We start from the raw sequence: 20,647 nt of genomic DNA, 5'->3' as shown, positions 1-20,647 counted from the left end.
CACTGTCGATCGGTCGATTCCGAAAATGTCACCGATCACTATCTGAAATGAACCCGTGGCATAGAATCTTAATGCCACCATCAACTGCATGATCAGTGGCCAACTGCCCTTTCGCGGCACTGGGTGGTCGATGTCCTCCTGTATTAAATCGCACAGGTACATGACATCGGCTCGCCGAAAGCGAAATCGAGCGTAGAGTTCAACGTCGTCACACAGGTCAAAAGGATTGTGTCTGTCACGAAACACACGTTCCCTCCTCAAATGTCTTCTTATCATCATTCTAAAGAACAGTTGTCTCGCTGCCATCTTCTGTCACTCTTCGCACGAAGAAATCAGAAATGTGCTAACTTACCCTCCTATAAACCCTGAGTCGATAAACCGGAAGCTATGTCGTTTAATGTCTCGTTTTAGTAAGGGTTAAATGTCAAAAAACCGGAATCTTATTGGCATGGAGCCTCGTTCTAGCAGTTAAGTGCGGGGGGAATTCGTCTGCCAGCTGTCCAGGGGATATAAGTTTGTGCTTCCAGGCACTTGTCTAAATCCGGGGACTGTGGAATAGGCGCGCGTGCTGCTAATTTATCAAAGAAATGGAAATGGAATGTTAGTGAAGGTAAGTAAATGCTTACACTTAACCGTCACAAATTAACGATGACATCCAGACTATTCGGTTATTACAAAGTATTCAAATTATTAGTAGGTCATCGGTTTACACTGGCAGCATTTTCATCTTTAGTTTGGAGACTAACTCATTTGATGGAGCCAGATTTTATGACGATCTTCATCTTCTCCATGAAATTTGCTTTTGCAAAGCGTTTGATAGAATCGATTAGAAGTGGCCGTATAAAATAAAGTTTACAATTTTGCTTAGATAATACGTCACAAACGTAAATTTTACTTATCAACCAGGTATAGCACATAAATAACATTTAAAAAGAATAGTACTACCATAAACGTAGATACACGTTTATGGTACTACAGAAGCTGAGTTTGAACTAACAGTTATCTTGTTATGACAACATTGAGTCGACGTATACATGTATTTGCTTATGCGTCAAGGAGCAACACTGAAAGATAGTGTTTTTCTTCCTTATTTTTTTTTTATATTTAACTTTAAAGGTACGTGTAACAAAATATACATTATTGCGTTTTATCAGCGCTACAAATTTCCTTTTCACATTGACTAATTTGAACGGCATTCCCTTCGTATTCCACGCACACGACAAATATACCGACGTACGTGCGTATGTGTGAGCTTCTGCTAAGGCTAAATTCTTTGGGGTCACAGGGACCCCTTCAGATTTTTAAGGAGTCCCTGTTCTTCGCCCAAATTTGAAGGGGACCACATTGACAAAAATTGAAGGGGTCCTCCGAACTTTTAATGCGTACTGTACGCAATTTTTTGCGTAAGCAGAAGCCCTGGACCATACACTAATTGACTTTTAATTGCATATTTTTATTTTATTTTATTTTATGAGTAATAATAATTTTTAAGCAGGGTTTACCAATGTAGTACTGTTTAATGCATCATACAAAAACAATACAATAATTAACCCACCAATGATCAGGTCACAGCTCGACGTACAGGGTTTTCAAAATTTATGAATGTTCAATCTTTGCAAATTTGACAGCTTATATATATATATGAGAGAAAGGACAAGTATAAAAGAGATAAAAACACCACTTGTAAAAATACCAAACTCCCTTTGCGTTTGTCATCTGCTCATTCTCACAAAGTACAACAGTAATGTTCCAGTAATACTGTATTCAGTGAGGATCAAGATAAAAACAGATAAATAAGTTCCCTTTTGTATTGTGCAAGATATATTCAATCTAGTGATCCACGGCTTGTTAATTATCACTTGGTGAGGCTATATAGTTGCTCTTCTGGAGTAGCTGATATCCATCATCTTGGATGCAATGCAAGATAGCGGCATTCATCATAAACTGAACTGGAAGCATGGAAAGGTCTAAGCCATCAATTTGAGACATCACAGGTACTTTACTGCTACCGCTAAAAACAAATCCAAAACATTAGCAAAATCATTTGTTGCACGTTTAATTGCCTTTTGTGGAACATCCCCGCTGCTGTTCCATATGGGCAGACAATTACATCATACTATATTTTTTTTTCCTGTGAGGGTAATGAGTCAGAATATATTTGCTGTGTAGGATATTAAAATAGATTAAATGGTTAAAACATACTGATCAGAGCCATGATATGCAACCTGAAGCAGCTCAGTAGCTGTGGGGATGGATTAAGGATTAAAAGGGGAAAGGAACCTTAACCATACCAGCAGAAAAGGATTGTGGTTAGATTAGCATAGTCATGGGGTTGGGTTAGGGTTAGTTTATTCACTGTACAAAGAGAGAGGAAATGTGAGCAAGGATATGAAAATATTTATTTCAGTTATCATAGTATACAGCAGCTGTGATCATGGGGATGATGCTGGTTAATAGAAAGACCAGCTACAAAGATGGAATGCCCCTTGCTGACTATGGACCTGATGAAAACCTCAACGACAATGCTGAAATAGAATGGGTCAACAAGAACTGGGTATCCTATTCCACCACTTTTTTTTTTTTAAATTAGATTATGCAGAAACCAATAAAAGTACTATTCCTGTATTTGTGCATTTCTATTATATGTGCACAAAATCTGTTTATTGTTCACTTTAAAGTATATGGGGAAAAAACTTTATAAACCTGCCAAATTTTAAAATATTTGCTTTATTTAAAAATCAAAAGGATGGAAAAAGAGATGTAATAAATTATTAAAAAATCTTCAGGCATGCAATTCTCGGTATATAATGGACATTCGGGCAGCATAATAGGAAAATACTGTTTCAGAGATTTCATTACATGTAAAGGGTTTGCACACATTTTGTTGCACCTATTGTGGCTTTTCTGCAGTTTGATTTATGGTTAAAACTGGGAATTATTGTAAGGATCATATGTTCACATTTTATATATATTTTTTTTCATATTCAGTGCTAATGATGTTGTCTTAGTTTATTTGCTTTTTATATAAAGTACAAGTCACATATGATCAAAACACATTTGTTTAAAACAAACTATTTTGATTTTTGAAGACAATAGAAAAATATTAACATAGCATTCAATCATGCAGGTACGGAGACTGCTGAGATTTTGTGCCTTCATCAGTATGATATCAGTCAGCATGAACACACCTGGGACATTCAAACTGATTGAAGAATTGATGTATGTGACCTTTGCTGTTGACACAGTCATCACTGTGCTCTTCACAGCTGAGATGATAGCGAAGATGCAGATTCGGGGAGCATGGAAGGTGTGTTCAAGTTTTAAAGGCCTAACTCAAATTATTGTTGTTGTTATTATTATTATTATTATGGTCACCAAAATATTATTTTTGTTTGTTACCTATTTAAGTATTGTTTGTGTTAATGCAGAATTTGGAGGTAGGGTCATAGTATTTGAAAAAGACTGTGTCTAGATTAGTTTTACTTCCAGAAATGGAAATAGTAGTTCTGTGTATGACTTTTGTTATACTGCCTATAAGGCTGTGATAAAGACCAAAATAATGCTTAAAAAAAGGAAAAACCCTGAATCTGGTTCAGTGAAGACTTGAAATGCTTTGAATGAATACAAGAAGACAAAGCACCATCATTTTCTTCATCACACTGCTGCCAATTGATTCATTTTTTTAAACAGCTTTAAAAATATAAAAAAGCAAAATGTACTGTGCCCCCCCCCCCCCAAAAAAAAAAAAAGCGCACCAAGTGAATTTTTCTTTCTTTTAAATGAATTTTTCTAGTGATCTGTTTGCAAGTGCACACTTTTTTGAAATGAGCATAGTCAACATTAGATCTGCACAGCATTTCCCAGTGCCTTCGTCAATATTTTTTCACAAGAAAGTGTCTCGAGTTTATGGAAGATATTTAGGAAATAATGTAAAAAGAATTTGTCGTTGATTTTAATCAAAGAAAGGCATCATCATAAATTACTTATATTGAAAATTATGTCTGCCTTTTTCATGAATTTATTTTAAACAAAACTGATTTTGCTGTCGAAAGAAATTGTTTTTAACAACTACCATTTTGTGTCATTTTGTTGGTGAAAGTATTGTCCAATTTCGGTAAACCAGTTGAATACCAAGCTTAAAGGCCGATATCTTCCCACCTTGGGGAAATGAGTGGTATCGCCTATGCAAGGGAAAGTAGGAGGACACGCCGTGCGGAATGCTAGGGGCCAGTCATCTTCAATTACTACCCCGACAAAAGGTGGGGTGGACATCACAGGCACCGCCGAATAGCCTGGCAATAAAATGTCTCCCTCTGCTCACCCGACCATTGTACTTGCCGTAGGCTCTGAGCACTGAGGTGAAACGACTTCTGTCTGAACATACTGTCAGGGTTAGGACCGAGTGTATTCTCCACAAACAAACAAAACTAGACTATACGAAGGAGAGAAGAATGAACAGCGCAACTGACACAAACATAAAAAGAACTGAATTTTCAAACTTTAATTTTATTGCTTTTTTGTCTGTCTTTTTATCTTTCTTTCCTCATAAGTGGGGATATCAAGGTGAGCCCTGGTTACACTTGTCATGGATGTTTTGGAAGTGTGTAGTACATCCATCCAACAAGTGCCTTAGTCTCACAGGGTCGCCATCGCAATGTTTAATACACCAGTACACATGATCTCTGACCGCTGCTGTCTTGTTACTGAGCTGAGGGTGCCACATCTTGCCGATGTTTCAAACACCTTCCCCCTTCATTTATAAGCGGTCCGGTGGCGCAACGGTTAGTGCCTGTCACCAATACAGTGAAGGTTGGCTACCCAGAGTTCATTTCTCGTCTCGGACACGCTGTTCTTTCTCTGCACGTGGCATCTGGCTGCCTTGCCGTAATATAGCCTCAGTTGCTGGCACGTCGTAAAACACCAATTCCCCTCCTCCCACTTCATCTCATGATTTACGTAATATTAAGAGAAGCACGAGACTGAATGTGCATGAACGTGACCTACAATGTCCTTCACCTTGTCGTACTCGCCAACAGACAATGTTGGGCTGTGGGGCCGCTATTGTAGATGGTGGATGGACTCTGTGTTACAGGTGTGAATTGTTGCCCATTTGTAAAGGTACGAACATTGCATCCAAACACATGCATTTTATGTTAGTCACCAGGGGAATAAACTGCAAATATTGAATATTATCATCCCTTATGGGTGAAGAAAGATATAGAGAGATAAAAACAGATAGACGAAAGCATTAAAAATAAAGTTCTAAAATTCAGTTGTCTTTATGTTTGTGTCATTTCCGCTGTTCATCTCTTTCTCCCTTATTTTTCTTTTTATTTGATGGAGAATACATTCAATTGTCGGTCCTAACCCTGACAGTATGTTCAGCTGCAAACTGTTTCACTCCAGCTTTCTAAACGCCAACACCAAGTACTCAGCTGAGAAAGACGTTTCATTGCTCGGTTTATTGCCTGTGATCGCCACCCTGCCTCGAGGCCAGGGTAGCAATTAGGGAAAACTGACCGCTGGTACACCACCGGTAATCCTACCTTCCCTCGCACGGGCGAAACCATTTTGAAAACGCCCATTTCGACTTTGGCCTTTAACTTAATGCTATTGTTGGGTGTTATTTGTTATGGGCTATTGTCTGTAGATAATAATTTAGGGAAGGAACATGCAGAAAATGAATTAGAAACTGAGTTGCTTCTCTCTGTCCATTTGATTAATGTATTATTAACATTGGTTATGTTTATCACATTTTCCACATTCACTACTGATTTTTAACCCTTCTTCCTCTTGCCATTAGATGGCCTCAGCTAGGTAATTGGATACACTGTTTGTTTATTTATTCTTCTGCGCAATGTGAAGGGGTTACATGTGAAGTATGTCCTGGCACTATTGAAACATTCTTCAGTTTTGAGTTTCAAAACAAATACATATCTCTAGTTTCATGACAGCAAAGGTAGAGGAGTTTATTTTGTTCCAGTTAAAATCTTCATCGATCTTTAGAGAACGAATGAACATTTTTATTGATTTCTCTGTCTGCTCATATCAAGAGGGTAACATCACATGATTTGTTACATTGGTAGTTCATTAAATAGAAAAAGAAACTTATAGCAGTTATACATATTCAACATTATATAAATAAAAACTAGTGAGTCACATCCTTATTCCTCCTAATGCCTTGTAGAGGTAAATGGCAAAGTGATGTGTTATGCCTGGATTATTATCAGCCATAAGTGCAGAAAATCTAAAATTAGAAGTAAATTTAAAGAACTTGGGTGGAATGTATTCTTTCAAATCAGTATACCTAGGACAACAAGTACAAAGTTAAGTTCAGTCTCATCACACTAACAAAAAGGACATTGCATAGAAAGCTGTTGTTTGAAGTACCTATATTTATGACACTTGAGGTTTGTTATACCTAATCTAAAATCTGACTAAGGTGTCTGTAAAGCGTATATTTCTGAGATCAAAGAGACATGGACTAAGCAAGATAGCTATTTTAAAATAAGAGTATACAGAAAAAAGTGAGCTACTGGCGAGTTTATTGTGCTAGTCCTGTTGATAACAGTCTGTAAGCCTCAGTTTAAACTCCTTTAAAAAACAGTTTTACTTTCTGAATTCCTTGATTTTCCCAAACGATACCAAAACCAAATTTATAATGTGTTATCATTATATGATTCAGCCAAGTTGTTTTATTGTCGTATAGAGAGATCTTAAGAGATAAAATAAATTACTTGTCTTTATTGTTACAGGGCGAGGCACCATACTTGAAAGATCGGTGGTGCCAATTTGACGGTATAATGATTCTTTGCCTGTGGGGATCTGTTTTGCTGCAGGTAATGTGAATGGATTTGTCATTTTAAAAGTATCTTTGGCAGACAGCTTCCTTAAAGGTATTCTTACCTATATATTCAGACTCAAAAGTGACACTCATACTACTAAGTTTCACGATTTCTACTGTTATTTTGCCTTTGCTGATGCGGATCTGTCTAAAATTTTCAACTGAAATATGTAACCTCTGGGTCACTAGCTGAAAAGGTCGCTGGAGCCTCACTTGGTTGATGACGCTGCTTTGGCAAAAACAGACCACGTGGTTACCTGTGTATGCAATCATGAGTTGCATGTGCGTTATGTTTGGTTGTACCAACCGATGCCTACGCCATATTCTGGGAATAAAATGGCCTGAAAAGATCTGCAACAGCAACCTGTGGAAAAGAACCAACCAGAATGCCACTAGCCAAATCAAATCAAATCAGACTTTATTGTCTGTTGAGGAGACCCAAGACAGAAATTTTTCTTTTGCTCACAAGGGCAGGCATACATACTCATACAGACATCTAATGCACACATAATAACTACTATCTGTTCATCACCTGCAGGCAAACAACATTACAAATTGTCAAAAGACATCAAAAACAAGACATCTAAAAGAGCAAATGGGGCTGGATAGGACTCACCCTGCGCAAACCAGCGGACATCATTGCCAATCAGGCAAAGCAGACCTGGAAAAGAACAATAGAGAGCAAAGGACATCGGAACCACATGGGCCCAACTGAAGAGGGCTACCCAAAACCGGGTCCGCTGGCGAGGTGTTGTTGCGGCCCAATGCTCCTCAAAAGAGCAACAAGGAATAAACTAAACTATGTTTGGTTGTGGTATGTTTTCAAGCCACAAATCTGGTGTAAGTACCCATGATTTTCTGTCAGCGAACAGTCGTTACACGCAATTATGGATAAATTTTGTACAAAACAATGCAGCAAAATTGTTCTGAACTAAAAGGGCAATGGGGATGCTGCAGTCCAGCTGCTCAACTTCAGATGAAGTGTCAGTGGTAAGTGTGTGTGCACACACGTGAGCACAATGCTGTAGGTGTGCACATGATCATTCTTGATTTAAGTTTGTTGGTTTTTTTATATATATATAATTGTCACTTACCTTCTTTTTTCTTTGCTAATATTTTTTTCATTTTGACATCTTTTAACGCTGCACCTTGCAACGAACTTCATTTCTTATTGTTATTTCTAACTTTTACTTTGTAACTAGAGCACCTTCCCATGTTCAAATTTCCCACTGGGACAAATAAAATTGATCATTGTCTTTGTCATTGGAATTTGTGGATTGCATTTTCAGACGACTGTTTTGAAGATCAGTACACACGTTTGTTATAACAACAAGCTCATTTCAGTATTGCAAGTTAAAAGTTGACGCATTTCCAAGTATTCTTTTAGATTTCCTGACTTGGTCAAGGATAAGACTCCATCAGAATGATTAAACACAAAACAACAGAGAAAATTACTTTTTTACAATTTATACTTTTGACACCTTTCAGTAATTCCGATGGTGCATCCATATGCTTGGCCATGGGCGCTCCTGCAAATCACTCATCATTCACTCACATTTTCCTGTTCCCTGTTTCTTTAGAGAACAGGTTCATGACAGATCTTCAAAATGATTAAACTTTTTTCATGTGACATAACCATATTTGCTTATTCTGAAAGGGATCAGTAAATAGAAACCAATATTAATAATAAAGTAAGCAGTAGCTCTCACTGCAGGGACAATGCACTGAGTTTGATGTTTAGCAAGATTTTTTTTTGGGGGGGGGGAGTGGAGGTGGAGGGTATAACAGAGGAGCCATTGCTCTAAAGATTAATGCACCTAAGTTCAGAGCAGATTACTGGCTCATGCCTTAGTCTTGTGGCTTGAAAAACTGTTAAAGTGGAATGAAAGGGTTATGCAACCACCTGGATATGATGGACCAGTTCACTTTGGATTCATTTTCCTTATGAGCATTAGGTTGCACCCCTACTTTTATAATGATACATGTAGCAATCTGCTGCTACATAATTTCTTATTCTTAAAATCTTATAATTTATGTTAACTGAATAGGCATTACTTTTTGGAAAGGTATATGTAATTTTATATTTTCCACAGGTATTTGAAATCACTGATAATGTGAGAGTGGGATCCGGAGCGGCAGTGATGAGAATTGTACGTGCACCTCGTCCACTTATTCTGATCCGTGTTTTTCGCAACTTCCTCAAATTCCAGTTGCCAAAGAACAGAATAAACTCCATCTTCAAGTATGACAGACCATGTTCAAGCTAAATTAAAGTTGCTAAGTCAAAAGATTCACCATTATTGAAGCTGCACAGTACTTTAAGATTTCCTTTTTGCTAAGGGGAAAAGCTTTAAATTTTTTAAATATTTAAGTTAAAATTGTACCCCTTGATTTAAATGAAAAGGATATATATCCTTTATAATACTTACTATGCTAGTTATTGAGATAACTGCAGTACAGACGCTAGTAGTTTTTTGGCAAGTAAATGCAGGGGGACTGTAGATGTACTAGAAAGCAAATATGGGCCTTCACGTTTTAAGCATATTTTGTTTCAGATTATCACTAATTCTGTTGCTGCTTCGTAGCTTTGCACACGTGTGTAATATTTGCCTTCAAATGGGCTGAAGGCCTAGGGCTATCTTATAGCATGAGATTTTGCTCTTATGATATAAGCAAAATTTAGCCTTTATTTTAGCATAAAAGTGTTGTTTAGGTAAACAGTAATGTTACGAATACAGTAAAACCTCCCTATTAAGACTTGCCTAAATCCATTAGAATAAAATTGTAACTGAGAGGGGTGCTAATAGGGAAGTTGATCAGTCTGCTTTATTTCCAGGAACTATGACTTCATAAACCTATAAATTCAAATTCATCTATTTAAGTGTTGAAAATAAGCCTCTTAAAACCATACCATAGTGCTTTTTTATCATTTTTGTTTTCACTTAGTCATTGCTAACATTTTATGCCATTGTTTCGTTTGAAAATTTATAGGGAACTGACTCTCTAGGTAAGAGCAATCAGTCAATACACACAAACTGTGGTAGAAAAAGAGAAATGTCATTTTTGCTAAAAATCACTATAAAGCACAAACATTTGGTCACAAGAATCTAATTTTCATAAACACGTGACCTCTACAAAAGGTTGTTAACGAAGCACAATTAGGTGATTAGCCATTGGTAAACACAGACGACAATGAATGGGTCCAGTCATTTTGAGTCAATACCAGATTGGTCCCAATTCACTCAAAATAGAGCACAAACTGTAGGTTGTAAGTCATGTTTAGAAGGTAGTCATGATAGAAATTATTATATTGTGAAATACATCCTGGAAAATTTTGTGGGTTGCATCTAAGAGGGGTTGCAATAAGGAAGGTCTTAATAATAAGGAGGTTTTATATTATGTGTTTTTAGCCGTAAGTTGTTGCATCTCAGATTATTACAGTTCTAGAATGTGTTTGATTTTGCAGGCGATCGAGTCAGCAGATCTACAATGTGACTATATTTTTTTTGTTCTTCATGTCACTTTATGGTTTTGTGGGCGTGCAGTTCTTTGGTCTCATGAAGCACCATTGTGTTCGAAATGACTCCACACAGTAAGTTTAAAAACTTTGTTTACTGTTTTGGATTTTTTAATAAATTTTTAAATCATCTTGCCTGACGAAGTAAAGGAACATTCATGCATCCATAATTACAGGTTTTTTTGGGTTTTTTTTTCATTCATTCCGTTGTTTTTTATGTCATCTTTTCAGTTAACAGAACTTACAGCATAGGCATACTTTTGAGAATTTAATGTCGATAAAGATTTCTCTGGAGGGGCAGGAGTAGCAAAGTAAGGTCAGAGAGCTTAGATATAGAGAGGGTCCTTCTTTGTCCTTACTTGTTAAGAAAAGTAGTGACGCAGTTGCAGATCAAGGCAGATCAAGCACTATTAAACAAAGTCGTCGCTAGCAGTGTTTATCTATCTTTAGAGTAAATGTCTAGGTGTTTGCGATATGAAATGAGTTTAATCTAAGAACAGATTTTTGTGTCTTTTTTTCATGGGAATTGCTTAGATGAGGGTAGTTTGGAAGAGTTTTAATACATGTATGACAGCTGACTATATTTAAAAAGGATAACTTTTTATAAATTCAAACAGTTCATCCATGAGCACAAATTTGCATTTGTTTAAAATCCATAAAAATCTAATTTATGAGAATTTATGAATATCAGAAAAGCAGTTAAAAACAGACTTACACATGCCACATTCAGAAGACTTGCTCACATACTGAGACATATAGATTTCTGTTTACTTACAAGCATGCAGCAATAAATTCTCACACAAATCTTAATACTACTAATAATCATAATAACAAATCATAATACTACTATTAATAATAATGTATATATCTGTATATCCCTTATTGTAGGAACATTGGTGGACAATTTAAAGATAACAGCTATGCTTACTATAAATATACAGCAAGGAGATACTCAAAAGGGATCATTCACACATGTACTTTAAATAAAGATTTATAACATTTTCTTTTACACTGTTCTAAAACAATTTTAAATTACTTTAGCTTAAAAGCTACAAATGATGCAACTTCAACATTTTTCGATTTCTTTTTGTTCCTTTTTCAAAAAAGAGAAAAATGAAGGCTAACATTAATAAATAGATTAATCACACTTCCTTTCAGATCACACGCACCAAGTGGACAACAGAGGTCAATGGTTCTTAGCTCTTCCCACAGAAGTCGAATCATCTGAGATTTTATTTTTTTTTCCCCAGGAAGTAACTGGTCAATGTTTTTACAATAGGCACACTCTAATATCTTAACTGTCTCACTCAGAATTTTGCTTGGAATATTGAGTCCACCAAACTGCTTGTTTATAAGAAACTTTTCTGATTCTGATCCTGTGAGAGATCCTGCAATAGTTGTCTTACATTGATCACAAATCTTTCTCATTAACTTTTTAACAAGATATCCTGAAATATAGTGCAACACATTTTCTTCTGCAATGTTTTTTTTTTGGTGGTGGTTGTATGGAGAAAATGGCTAGAGGATCACTACAGTTATCATCATCAAAATTATTGAAAGTGATATTATCTTTATCACTAACGTCTTAGTCATTTAAACAATCACTGTCATGGTCATAGTCATTCTCATCAAGTTACCTACTAATACAGGTACATGGAAATGTGATTTACAGATTTTGCACCTATTAGCATAATGAAAAGGAGTTAACAGAAGGTAAAATATCCAGTAGATCTATATGTAGAATCTGTACAAACACACACGCATTCAAATAGACCTTTTGCAGTGCAAGCTATGATCAACATTAGCCTAATGTGCCAATTAGAGTGATCTCTCATGATAAATGTTGGTAAAATATGGCTTAGTAATATATATAATGGAATATATTATTATCTGAATGGGAAAACTGTGGGTACAGCATTCCAGACAAGATTTTTTTTTTGGGTTGGACAGCTGTACTGACTTTCCTCAAAATGATCAGAGCAAAGACAGTATCCTTTTCCATACACATCAGATGGTGTAGGATGGTCAAAATCTTTCCTTCTTGTAAAATTCATCCGTATTTTGCACCTGTTGTAATTATTTTTTCAATATATTAATAACAAATATTTTTATAACACCTCACCCCAGTGACGAATGCCTTAAATGATAATACTATAAAAAATTTAAATAGGTTTGTAATCAGATAAGTGAGAATTCATCACACAGTTTCACAGTATAATCAGTAAAGTCATTTTAATAATCATAGAAATCGAGCAAACGTGTTGTAGTAGACTGCTCTCAACTACAGTACACTTATGGATCGTAATTTGAGAATAAATTCGTAGCTTACCTCTCTTCGTCCTTTGGGAAATCGTAGAAACGTTTTCCTTTTGAGGTTAATTTAAACCTGGCGTTTGACAGTTAATTGCAGAAAAAAATTGTCCACCTTGCCTCAGACGATCACCTTCGCTTGCTTGTGCCATGTCGTTTCTTAGCATCACATTACGAAAGATAACTCTAACCTACGAGTTTCCCTGCGGTCATGAGTGGACCCTCTCTTTATCTAAGCTCTCTGGTAAGGTCTCACACTGGAAACATGACATGTCTTAATAAAGTGCGCATTAATGAGTTTTTAAAGATTATAATGACAAAAAGTGACAGGCTTTTTTTTTTGGTAGTGGTACTGATGGTGAAGAGGACAAGTATGCTTGATCCTCTGGTGGTCTCCTTTTCTCACCATGTTAATCTCTCCCTCTTATCTGTATTTTATTTTTGTCACTTGCTACTATGCTACTGTATTTGTTTCTTATGCTGCTCTTTTATTCAAGTGCATTCTGCTTACTGCTAAGTGGTAATGTATAAGGAGGAAAACAGGAAGGATAGCATACTGTAAAGAAAGAAAAGTATACAAGCACCTACTAAAAAAAGGAGCAGTCCTTTATCCACAAAAAATCAAGTCTCTTGAGAAGGCTGCCAGCAATCCTAGGGTCTTTTGGGAAGAAATAAAGAAATGTAGGAGGCAATTTATAATGGAGGAAATAAAGGAGGAAGAGTAGATAAATCATTTCAAAACAGAACTGAATGAGGGATAGGTAGAAAGTGACACCTGTGATTATAGGGACAGTGCAAGATAGCAAGCCCATAAATGAACAGATAACCAAAGAAGAAATCAGTGAGACCCCTTATGCAAAAAAGGGTGAGGGGTGAATGTGCTGGCGTAGAGATGTTGTAGGAGGTAGAAGCGCAGAGGTGCTATACATGGGAGACAGCCCAAAGTGGTTACAGCAGCTAAGTGCGACCAGCAGGCCGGCAGAAGCATCAACATTGCCTATGGACAGAGTGACACCTCAGGGGCTCCCATAGCTGTCTACCAGGTTAGTCACCTATCCACCACGTCACTTGTAGGGATCAGTAGGGGGTGGTCTCTCATCGACGCTGGCTACCTGATGATTGGATGGTGAGTGACTAATGGCATCCCTCTTTGTATGTGTCATTGTGAATGTGCAAAGGGAAATAGTGAAACGAGGACCTTGGAAGACACTTCTCAGCACGACATCAGAGTAGACAGAGCAACCAGTTAGCAGTCAAAACGACTTCAGCATTCCTAATGAGGGCAAGACTCAGGATGATGGGCGTTTGGGTTAGATGACCTTGAGCAAGGGGGCTAGTCAGCAATGAGTGGTCAGGACTGTCTGCTTTCACCGTCGAAATCAAAGGGCTATGTGACCAGAACTTGCACTACCCATGAGAGGTAGATGTTCGACAGTCAGACAAACACTTTTGAGGGAAAGTCATCGAAATGCTGTGACTGTTGGCTGGAGTATTGGTCTCCACCAAGCCACCATCATAGATCCTCTTATGTTAACATGGGTAGCAACAGTTAAGGTTAACTATCGCCCACATGCCTGCTTCCCCGGGGCCAGTATTCCTGTTTCGGCTAAAAATCAGGAATACTGCAACCCAGTGCTATGAAAAGGGCAAAAGCAGACTGTGATGGACAAATCAAATTTTCAGAGTTAAGATAGAATAAAAATTGCTTGAGAACTACTGTCTTAAGAATTTTGGAAAGAAATGGCAAGTTTGAGACTGGGCAGTAATTGTCTTGCATGTTGATGTTTTTTCATTAATGCTGTTTTGAACGTAGACGGGAAAATTCCAGAGGACAAGCTATCATTTACTATTTCTGTGATGGCAGGGAGTAGGACATCAAGACAGTCTACCAGTAGTGGGATGGGAACTGGGTCCAGTGGACAAGTTGTGGGTTTTGACAGGAGTATGATGGCCCTAAACTCACTTTCTGAGATCAGCTGAAAGAATGCAAAGGAGTACTTGGGCCTTGCCAGATCATCGACGTGGTTAGCAAGAGCTGAAGGGTGCACAGGCAGTTGATCAATTTTAAACCAGATGTCAAGAATTTTATGGACAAAAAACTCACCGAAGGCCTTGTGCAGTAAAGCAGGTGCAGTGACTGTGGGCAGTTGCAGCCTGTTCATGTGGCCCAAGAGATGGTTGTCTTTCCTAAATAGGCTCCTTCTCAACAAAAAAGTACTGACGTGAGCACGGAGGAATTTAGTTTTGGCTGAATGAACAAAGTGAATGATTGTATGCTTAGCAGCATTTAGCATCTGTTTATAGACAATCAACCCAGACCTACACCACAACCTCTCAGCTCGTCGATGATGTGCCTTAGCTGCAGTGAGCAGCTCAACATGAATGCTGGGGTACCATGGCACATGTTTGTTGGAGTGAACTTGGGTACACATCTCAAGAGCATGGGCTTCCAGCATGGCGCAGAGAACAGCTGCAAGCCTGTCAGCAGAGGTTGAGGGGCAGAGGGCCAGTTTGGTTCCCAGATCATCATGAAACATAGACATGACGATGGCACTGAGTGCAAAATACTGGTGTCAGTACTGGATGACTGGCTGATGGATCAAACCGCTGACAATAAGGATTTGAAGAGAGCACATTTGACACAGTAACCATCATGCATATGATCAACAGGTCTGTGCACCACCCTACCCAGGATATGATTTTTTACGTGAGTAGGCTCATTGACTGACTGGATGAACTGGAAGACATCGAGCAGGTCCATTATCCTTTTGGCATACACATTTTTTTTGGGGTGGTGGTGTTCTGTATAAATACATGAGATGAACTCTGGCTGGCAATGAAAGTCTTGCATTAACAAATTCAAATGAATGTAAAAAGGGGAGATCGGTGCCAAACTCAAGGTGACTCACAAGAGATGCTTTAAAGATCTCATCAATCCCTCCTCCAAGACTAACATGGGGGAATGACCGTATACTGTAGTTAACTGGGGTTAGATCAACAGTCATCACCACGATCTCTGAGCCACATTTCAGTCAATAATATAACTCTATCATAACTATAGAGGGATTTTACTAACAAGCTAAGTAAAGTTTTTACTAGTATTATACATATACATAAAAGGCTAACTTGGTAGGCAGAAGACACATTTGGTAGAGGAAGCACAAGCTGAATTTCATAGGAACTATTCAACTGTAAACCATATTGTATGCTTCAGTGGAGAAGCAGCTTGCCCATAATAGGAAACTTTATGTGGCATTCATTGACTTCCAGAAGAGGTACAATAGTGTCCAAAGACCAGTGTATGGCAGGTGCTGTAACAAATGGGTCTATACAGTAAACTGGGTGGGGGGGGTGTCATCATTCAAAGTATGTATGATAGTGTTAAAGCAGGGGTGTCAAACACCCGGCCCACAGGCCACATCCGGCCCGCCATGAAATTTTACCTGGCCCGCGAAAGAATTTTAGTTAATCATTGTTAATGGCCCGGCGACGGTGACAGTTAGAAGGCAAAGAACAGAAAAGTTCCCGTCAAGCACAGCAAGCGATGGGATGAGTTTAGTGAAGTTTGTACAGACCACCAACAGTGCACTGGTCAAGTTACCACTGCTCCTGTTGATGACCTGAAGGGATGGTGAAGGCGGGGCTCATAAATCTGACCTGTGACACAGGACACGCTGGCCTGAACATGGGCCGCGGGTCGAAGATTTTTAGTACCTGTTAACTTCCCTGAATCGGTCCGAGATCAAAGGGTGACTAGGGTCAACCCACGTGGATGATGAGGCAGCTCAGCAAAAGACTAATAGAAACTCCTCACTTTCCGAATCTGCGGGCTGGCGAGCGGAAGTCGTCTCGATGAGACGTTAAGTTGTGAGAAGCAAACTTGTGAAGATCAAGTTGGTGGGAGTATAGCTTCTCCAAGGACAGGAGATTATATATATACCTACCAACTAGAATTATATGTGCGAACTGTGCATGATACGTGTGAACTGTGAATTATACACGTGGACTGTGGATGATATGTGCCAACTGTGGAATATTGACTGTCCAGTTCCTGCGTCGTCAAGAGTTAATGACTGCCGCCAAAGAGATAAATATCCGAGTATAAACAGCAAGCCACAGTGTAGAAATAATTGCTGCTTGTGTATTGATAATTTGTGTCTTTTTTGCCTAATTATAAGATAAGATAAGATAAGATAGATATCTATCTATCTATCTATTCCTCTTCGTGCATCAGGTTGCACATAAGGCCTCAACCAGAGTCCGCCACCGATGTCGATCGGCTGAAACCCGCTCTAGGTGACCCCATGTCCAGCCCTTTCCCTTCATCTCCCTTTCCACTGTTCTTCTCCAAGTTTCCTTTGGGCGGCCTCGTTTTCTTCGGCCGTCTGGAGTCCATCGTAGGGCGACTGTGGAAAGGTCTGCTGTCTGCTGGCGGAGCACATGTCCAATCCATCGCCAACGCCTTCGTTGAACCTGCGTGGTGATGGACTCGGTTTCAGTTCTTCGGTGGAGTTCTTCGTTGGTGATGGTGTTTGGCCAAAAGATGTTAAGTATGCGCCTGAGGCATCTGTTTTGGAAGACGTCAAGCTTGTTACTGATGGTTTTGGTCATCTTCCAAGATTCTGATCCATAAAGGAGGGTGCTGATCACATTTGACTTGAAGATTCTCAGCTTGATCTTCTGGCTGATGTTTTTTGCCTTCCATGTGCTCCTGAGTGAGGCGAAGGCCTGGCTGGCTTTCGCCAGTCGGGCTCGAATCTCCACCTCCGCATCCCCGGTGTTTGACATTTTGGACCCAAGATAGGTGAAACTGTCAACTTCCTCAATCTCTTCTCCATTTAGTTTGATGCTGTCTTGGACTCTGGCGTTCACTCTCATACTTTTCGTTTTCTTTGTGCTGACCTTCAAGCCAAGGTTTCCAGCTGTTTCTGAGAAGGCCTTTGTTTTTTCCTGCATGTCTTGGTGGCGGTGTGACAGCAGGGCGATGTCATCAGCAAAGTCCAAGTCTTCCAGCGTTGTTGTTGCTGTCATAGTCATGGTCCATCTGATCCCTCTCCTCTCACTGTTGGTGGAAGTCTTCATGATCCAGTCCATGGCCAGGATGAAGAGGAACGGCGACAGAATGCAGCCCTGCTTCACCCCGGTACTGACGTTGAAGGGGTCTGTGAGCTCCGTGTCACAGACAACCTGGGATTTGAAATCGCTATACAGCATTGCAATGACCTGAACAAGTTTTGCAGGGACTCCGTAATGTCTCAGGATCTTCCATAAGGACTCGCGGTGGATGCTGTCAAAAGCCTTCTCCAGGTCGATGAAATTGATGTACAGCGGTGTGTTCCATTCGTTGCTCTGCTCCAGAATCTGTCGCAGAATGAAGATGTGTTCGGAGCAGGATCGCCCAGGGCGAAATCCTGCTTGCTGTGGTCGGAGGTCTTTCTCAAGAGTTGCCGTCAGTCTTGACAAAACAATCTTGCTGAAGACCTTGCTGGTGAGGGAAAGAAGTGTTATGCCCCTCCAATTATTGCAGTCTCCAAGATCTCCTTTCTTGGGTAACTTGAAGATGAGCCCTGTCTTCCACGCAACAGGGACCTGCCCTGATTCCCAAATTTGCCTGAAGATTTCAGTCAGCTTGGGAGCTGTCACATTTATATCTGCTTTCAACATCTCTGCTGTTATTCCATCTGCCCCTGGTGCTTTGCCGCTCTTCATTGTCTTGACTGCTGCTGTCACTTCTTCCAGGCTTGGTGGGTCTGTGCAGATGTCAAGGTCTATAGCTGCTGGCTGGATGTCTGCAAGCTGAGGGGGATCTGGTCTGTTCAGAACCGACTCAAAATGTTCCCTCCAGCGCTGTAGTTTTCCTGCCTCTCCCTCTATAACATTACCGCTCATGTCTTTCACTGGAACATCACTGTTCTTAAACCCGTTGTTTAGCTGTTTGTTTATCTTGTACAGTGTCTTCAGGTCATTTTTACTTGCTGCATTTTCTGCTTCATCTGCCAGTTTCTCTATATGGTCTCTTTTGTCGGTTCTTGCCATCCTCTTTACCTCTTTGTTTAGTTTTGTATACCTTTGTCTGAGTTGTTCCTTCAGGCGTTCAGATCTGGTGCTGTTGATTCTTTGTTTGGCTGACTTTCTCTCTTCTATCTTCTTCCATGTCTCTTCTCTGATCCACTGTTCTTTCTTTTTCCTTTGGAAGCCCAGTATTTTTTCTCCTGATTCCTGTAAGACTCGATTGAAGTCGTCTAAGGTCATCTCTTGTTGGTCTCCTAGTGCCTGGAACCTGTTCTTTACTTCCATAGCAAAGGCCCTTTCGGTGGCTGGATTTTTTAGTTTGCCGGAGTCCACTCTCTGCTGACGTGCCTGTTTTCCTCGTGATCGACGCAGCTTCAGAGAAACTGTGGCTATCACAAGAGTGTGGTCACTGGCAACGTCTGCTCCTCTGTAGGCTCTAACATCTTGAAGTGAGCTCCTCCATTTTCGGTTGATGATGACATGGTCTATCTGGTTCTTTGTGATCCCATCTGGTGATGTCCATGTTGCCTTGTGGATGTCTTTGTGTGGGAAGAGTGTGCCTCCAATCAGTAGGTTGTTTTCTTCACAAAAGTCTGCCAGTCTCTCTCCGTTGTCATTGATGGTTCCGATTCCATGTTTGCCCATGACATGCTCCCTGTAGGTGTTGTCACTTCCCACCTTGGCATTGAGGTCGCCGATGATGAGCAACATGTCGTGGGCTGGAACGCTTTCTGAGGCTGCCTGGAGCTGATCGTAAAAAGCATCCTTGTCTTCTGCCTCAGAGTCATTTGTTGGTGCATAGCAAGCTAGCACTGTCAGCTTGGTGTACTTTGAATGGAATCTTGCTCTCAAAAGCCTGGGTCCATAAGGCTTCCATTCCAGCAGTGCCTTTTTCCGTTTTCTTGTTGAGGAGTAGAGCTACTCCTTCAGAGTGCTGAGCGTCTGATCTTCCTGAGAACAAGATGGTATGTCCTGACGCTAGTCTCCTCTTTCCCGTGCCGGTCCATCTGACCTCACTGACTCCCAGGATGTCCAAGTTGTAGTTGTCAAACTCCTTGACTAATTGGAGCATCCTGCCAGTCTGGTACAAGGTCTGGACGTTCCAGCACCCCACCCTCAACTTTTGCCTCGGCTTCAGTAAATCCGCTGTCGGGGCGCCAGCTCCCTTTCGGGTTTGGCTGTCGTCCGTCATTAGTCCAGTCTCCTGGTGTGCTTCATTACCTTCGCCATCTGTGACGAGTTCTCTGGTTTTAGTTTCTGTAACATGATTTTTTTTTTACATGGTGGGGTTGTTAGCCCTACCACAACCTATTTTACCTCTAGGTGAGGTGTCCACCTTAGTCGCCTCTTACGACATGCCTGGCTGGATGGCAGGGACCCTATTCTTACAATGCTTGCTAGGCAAGCATACCCCGGGGTCCCACAGGGGAAGATAAGATAGATAAGATTACTTTATTGTCCAGAAAAGGAGATTTGTCTTCCAGCATGCAAGCAGTCAGAGTAAAAATCAAAGACATCAACAATAACATCAGCAATGGCAGAAGTGAGCACACACACACCCACACACACACACACACCCGCATCAAGGACAATACATCAGTGGACAATACATCAGTTCCATGACTACATAATGACAGCGTATAACAGAGATGGGATTACGTCATCCCCATTGTGTGTAACACTACTAGTCGCTTATAGTCTTTTGTTTGTTGACAGCAGAGATGGCCGATGGGATGAATGACCTTCTGTAAACGTTCTTTTTCGCAAGAGGGACTCTCAATCTCCGTCCTCAGGGCATAGGCTCGAAGCGGGGGTTGAGTGGATGGGTGGGGTCAAGCATGATTTGTGTTGCTTTCCGGACAAGGGCTGAATCGTACAGGTGGGAAAGGGTTAGCTGTTGTGAGCCTACGATTTTGCTGGCTGTGCTTATGACGCGCCTCAGTTTGTTCTTGGTTGTCACGCTT

General features: G+C 40.0%; 1 protein-coding gene across 4 annotated transcripts in view; it reads left to right on the top strand.

Moving 5' to 3' along the window:
• The first annotated feature begins 358 nt into the window (after nt 1–358).
• Nucleotides 359–20,647, top strand: part of LOC112555404 (sodium leak channel non-selective protein-like) — a 102,007-nt gene continuing 81,718 nt past the window's right edge. For all 4 annotated transcript variants that reach the window (XM_025223782.1, XM_025223781.1, XM_025223780.1 and 1 more), the window contains exons 1-6: nt 359–610; nt 2,408–2,554; nt 3,128–3,307; nt 6,756–6,839; nt 8,938–9,086; nt 10,311–10,436. In XM_025223782.1, coding sequence (XP_025079567.1) covers nt 2,435–2,554; nt 3,128–3,307; nt 6,756–6,839; nt 8,938–9,086; nt 10,311–10,436 — 659 coding nt within the window. In that variant the 5' untranslated portion in view covers nt 359–610; nt 2,408–2,434. The remainder of the gene's footprint in view (nt 611–2,407; nt 2,555–3,127; nt 3,308–6,755; nt 6,840–8,937; nt 9,087–10,310; nt 10,437–20,647) is intronic.

This window comes from Pomacea canaliculata, linkage group LG14, assembly GCF_003073045.1.
Source record: "Pomacea canaliculata isolate SZHN2017 linkage group LG14, ASM307304v1, whole genome shotgun sequence".
NCBI classification, from domain to species: Eukaryota; Metazoa; Mollusca; class Gastropoda; order Architaenioglossa; family Ampullariidae; genus Pomacea; species Pomacea canaliculata.
The sequence above is the reverse complement of the archived record's forward strand: the minus strand, read 5'-3'. Positions and strand labels throughout refer to the sequence as shown.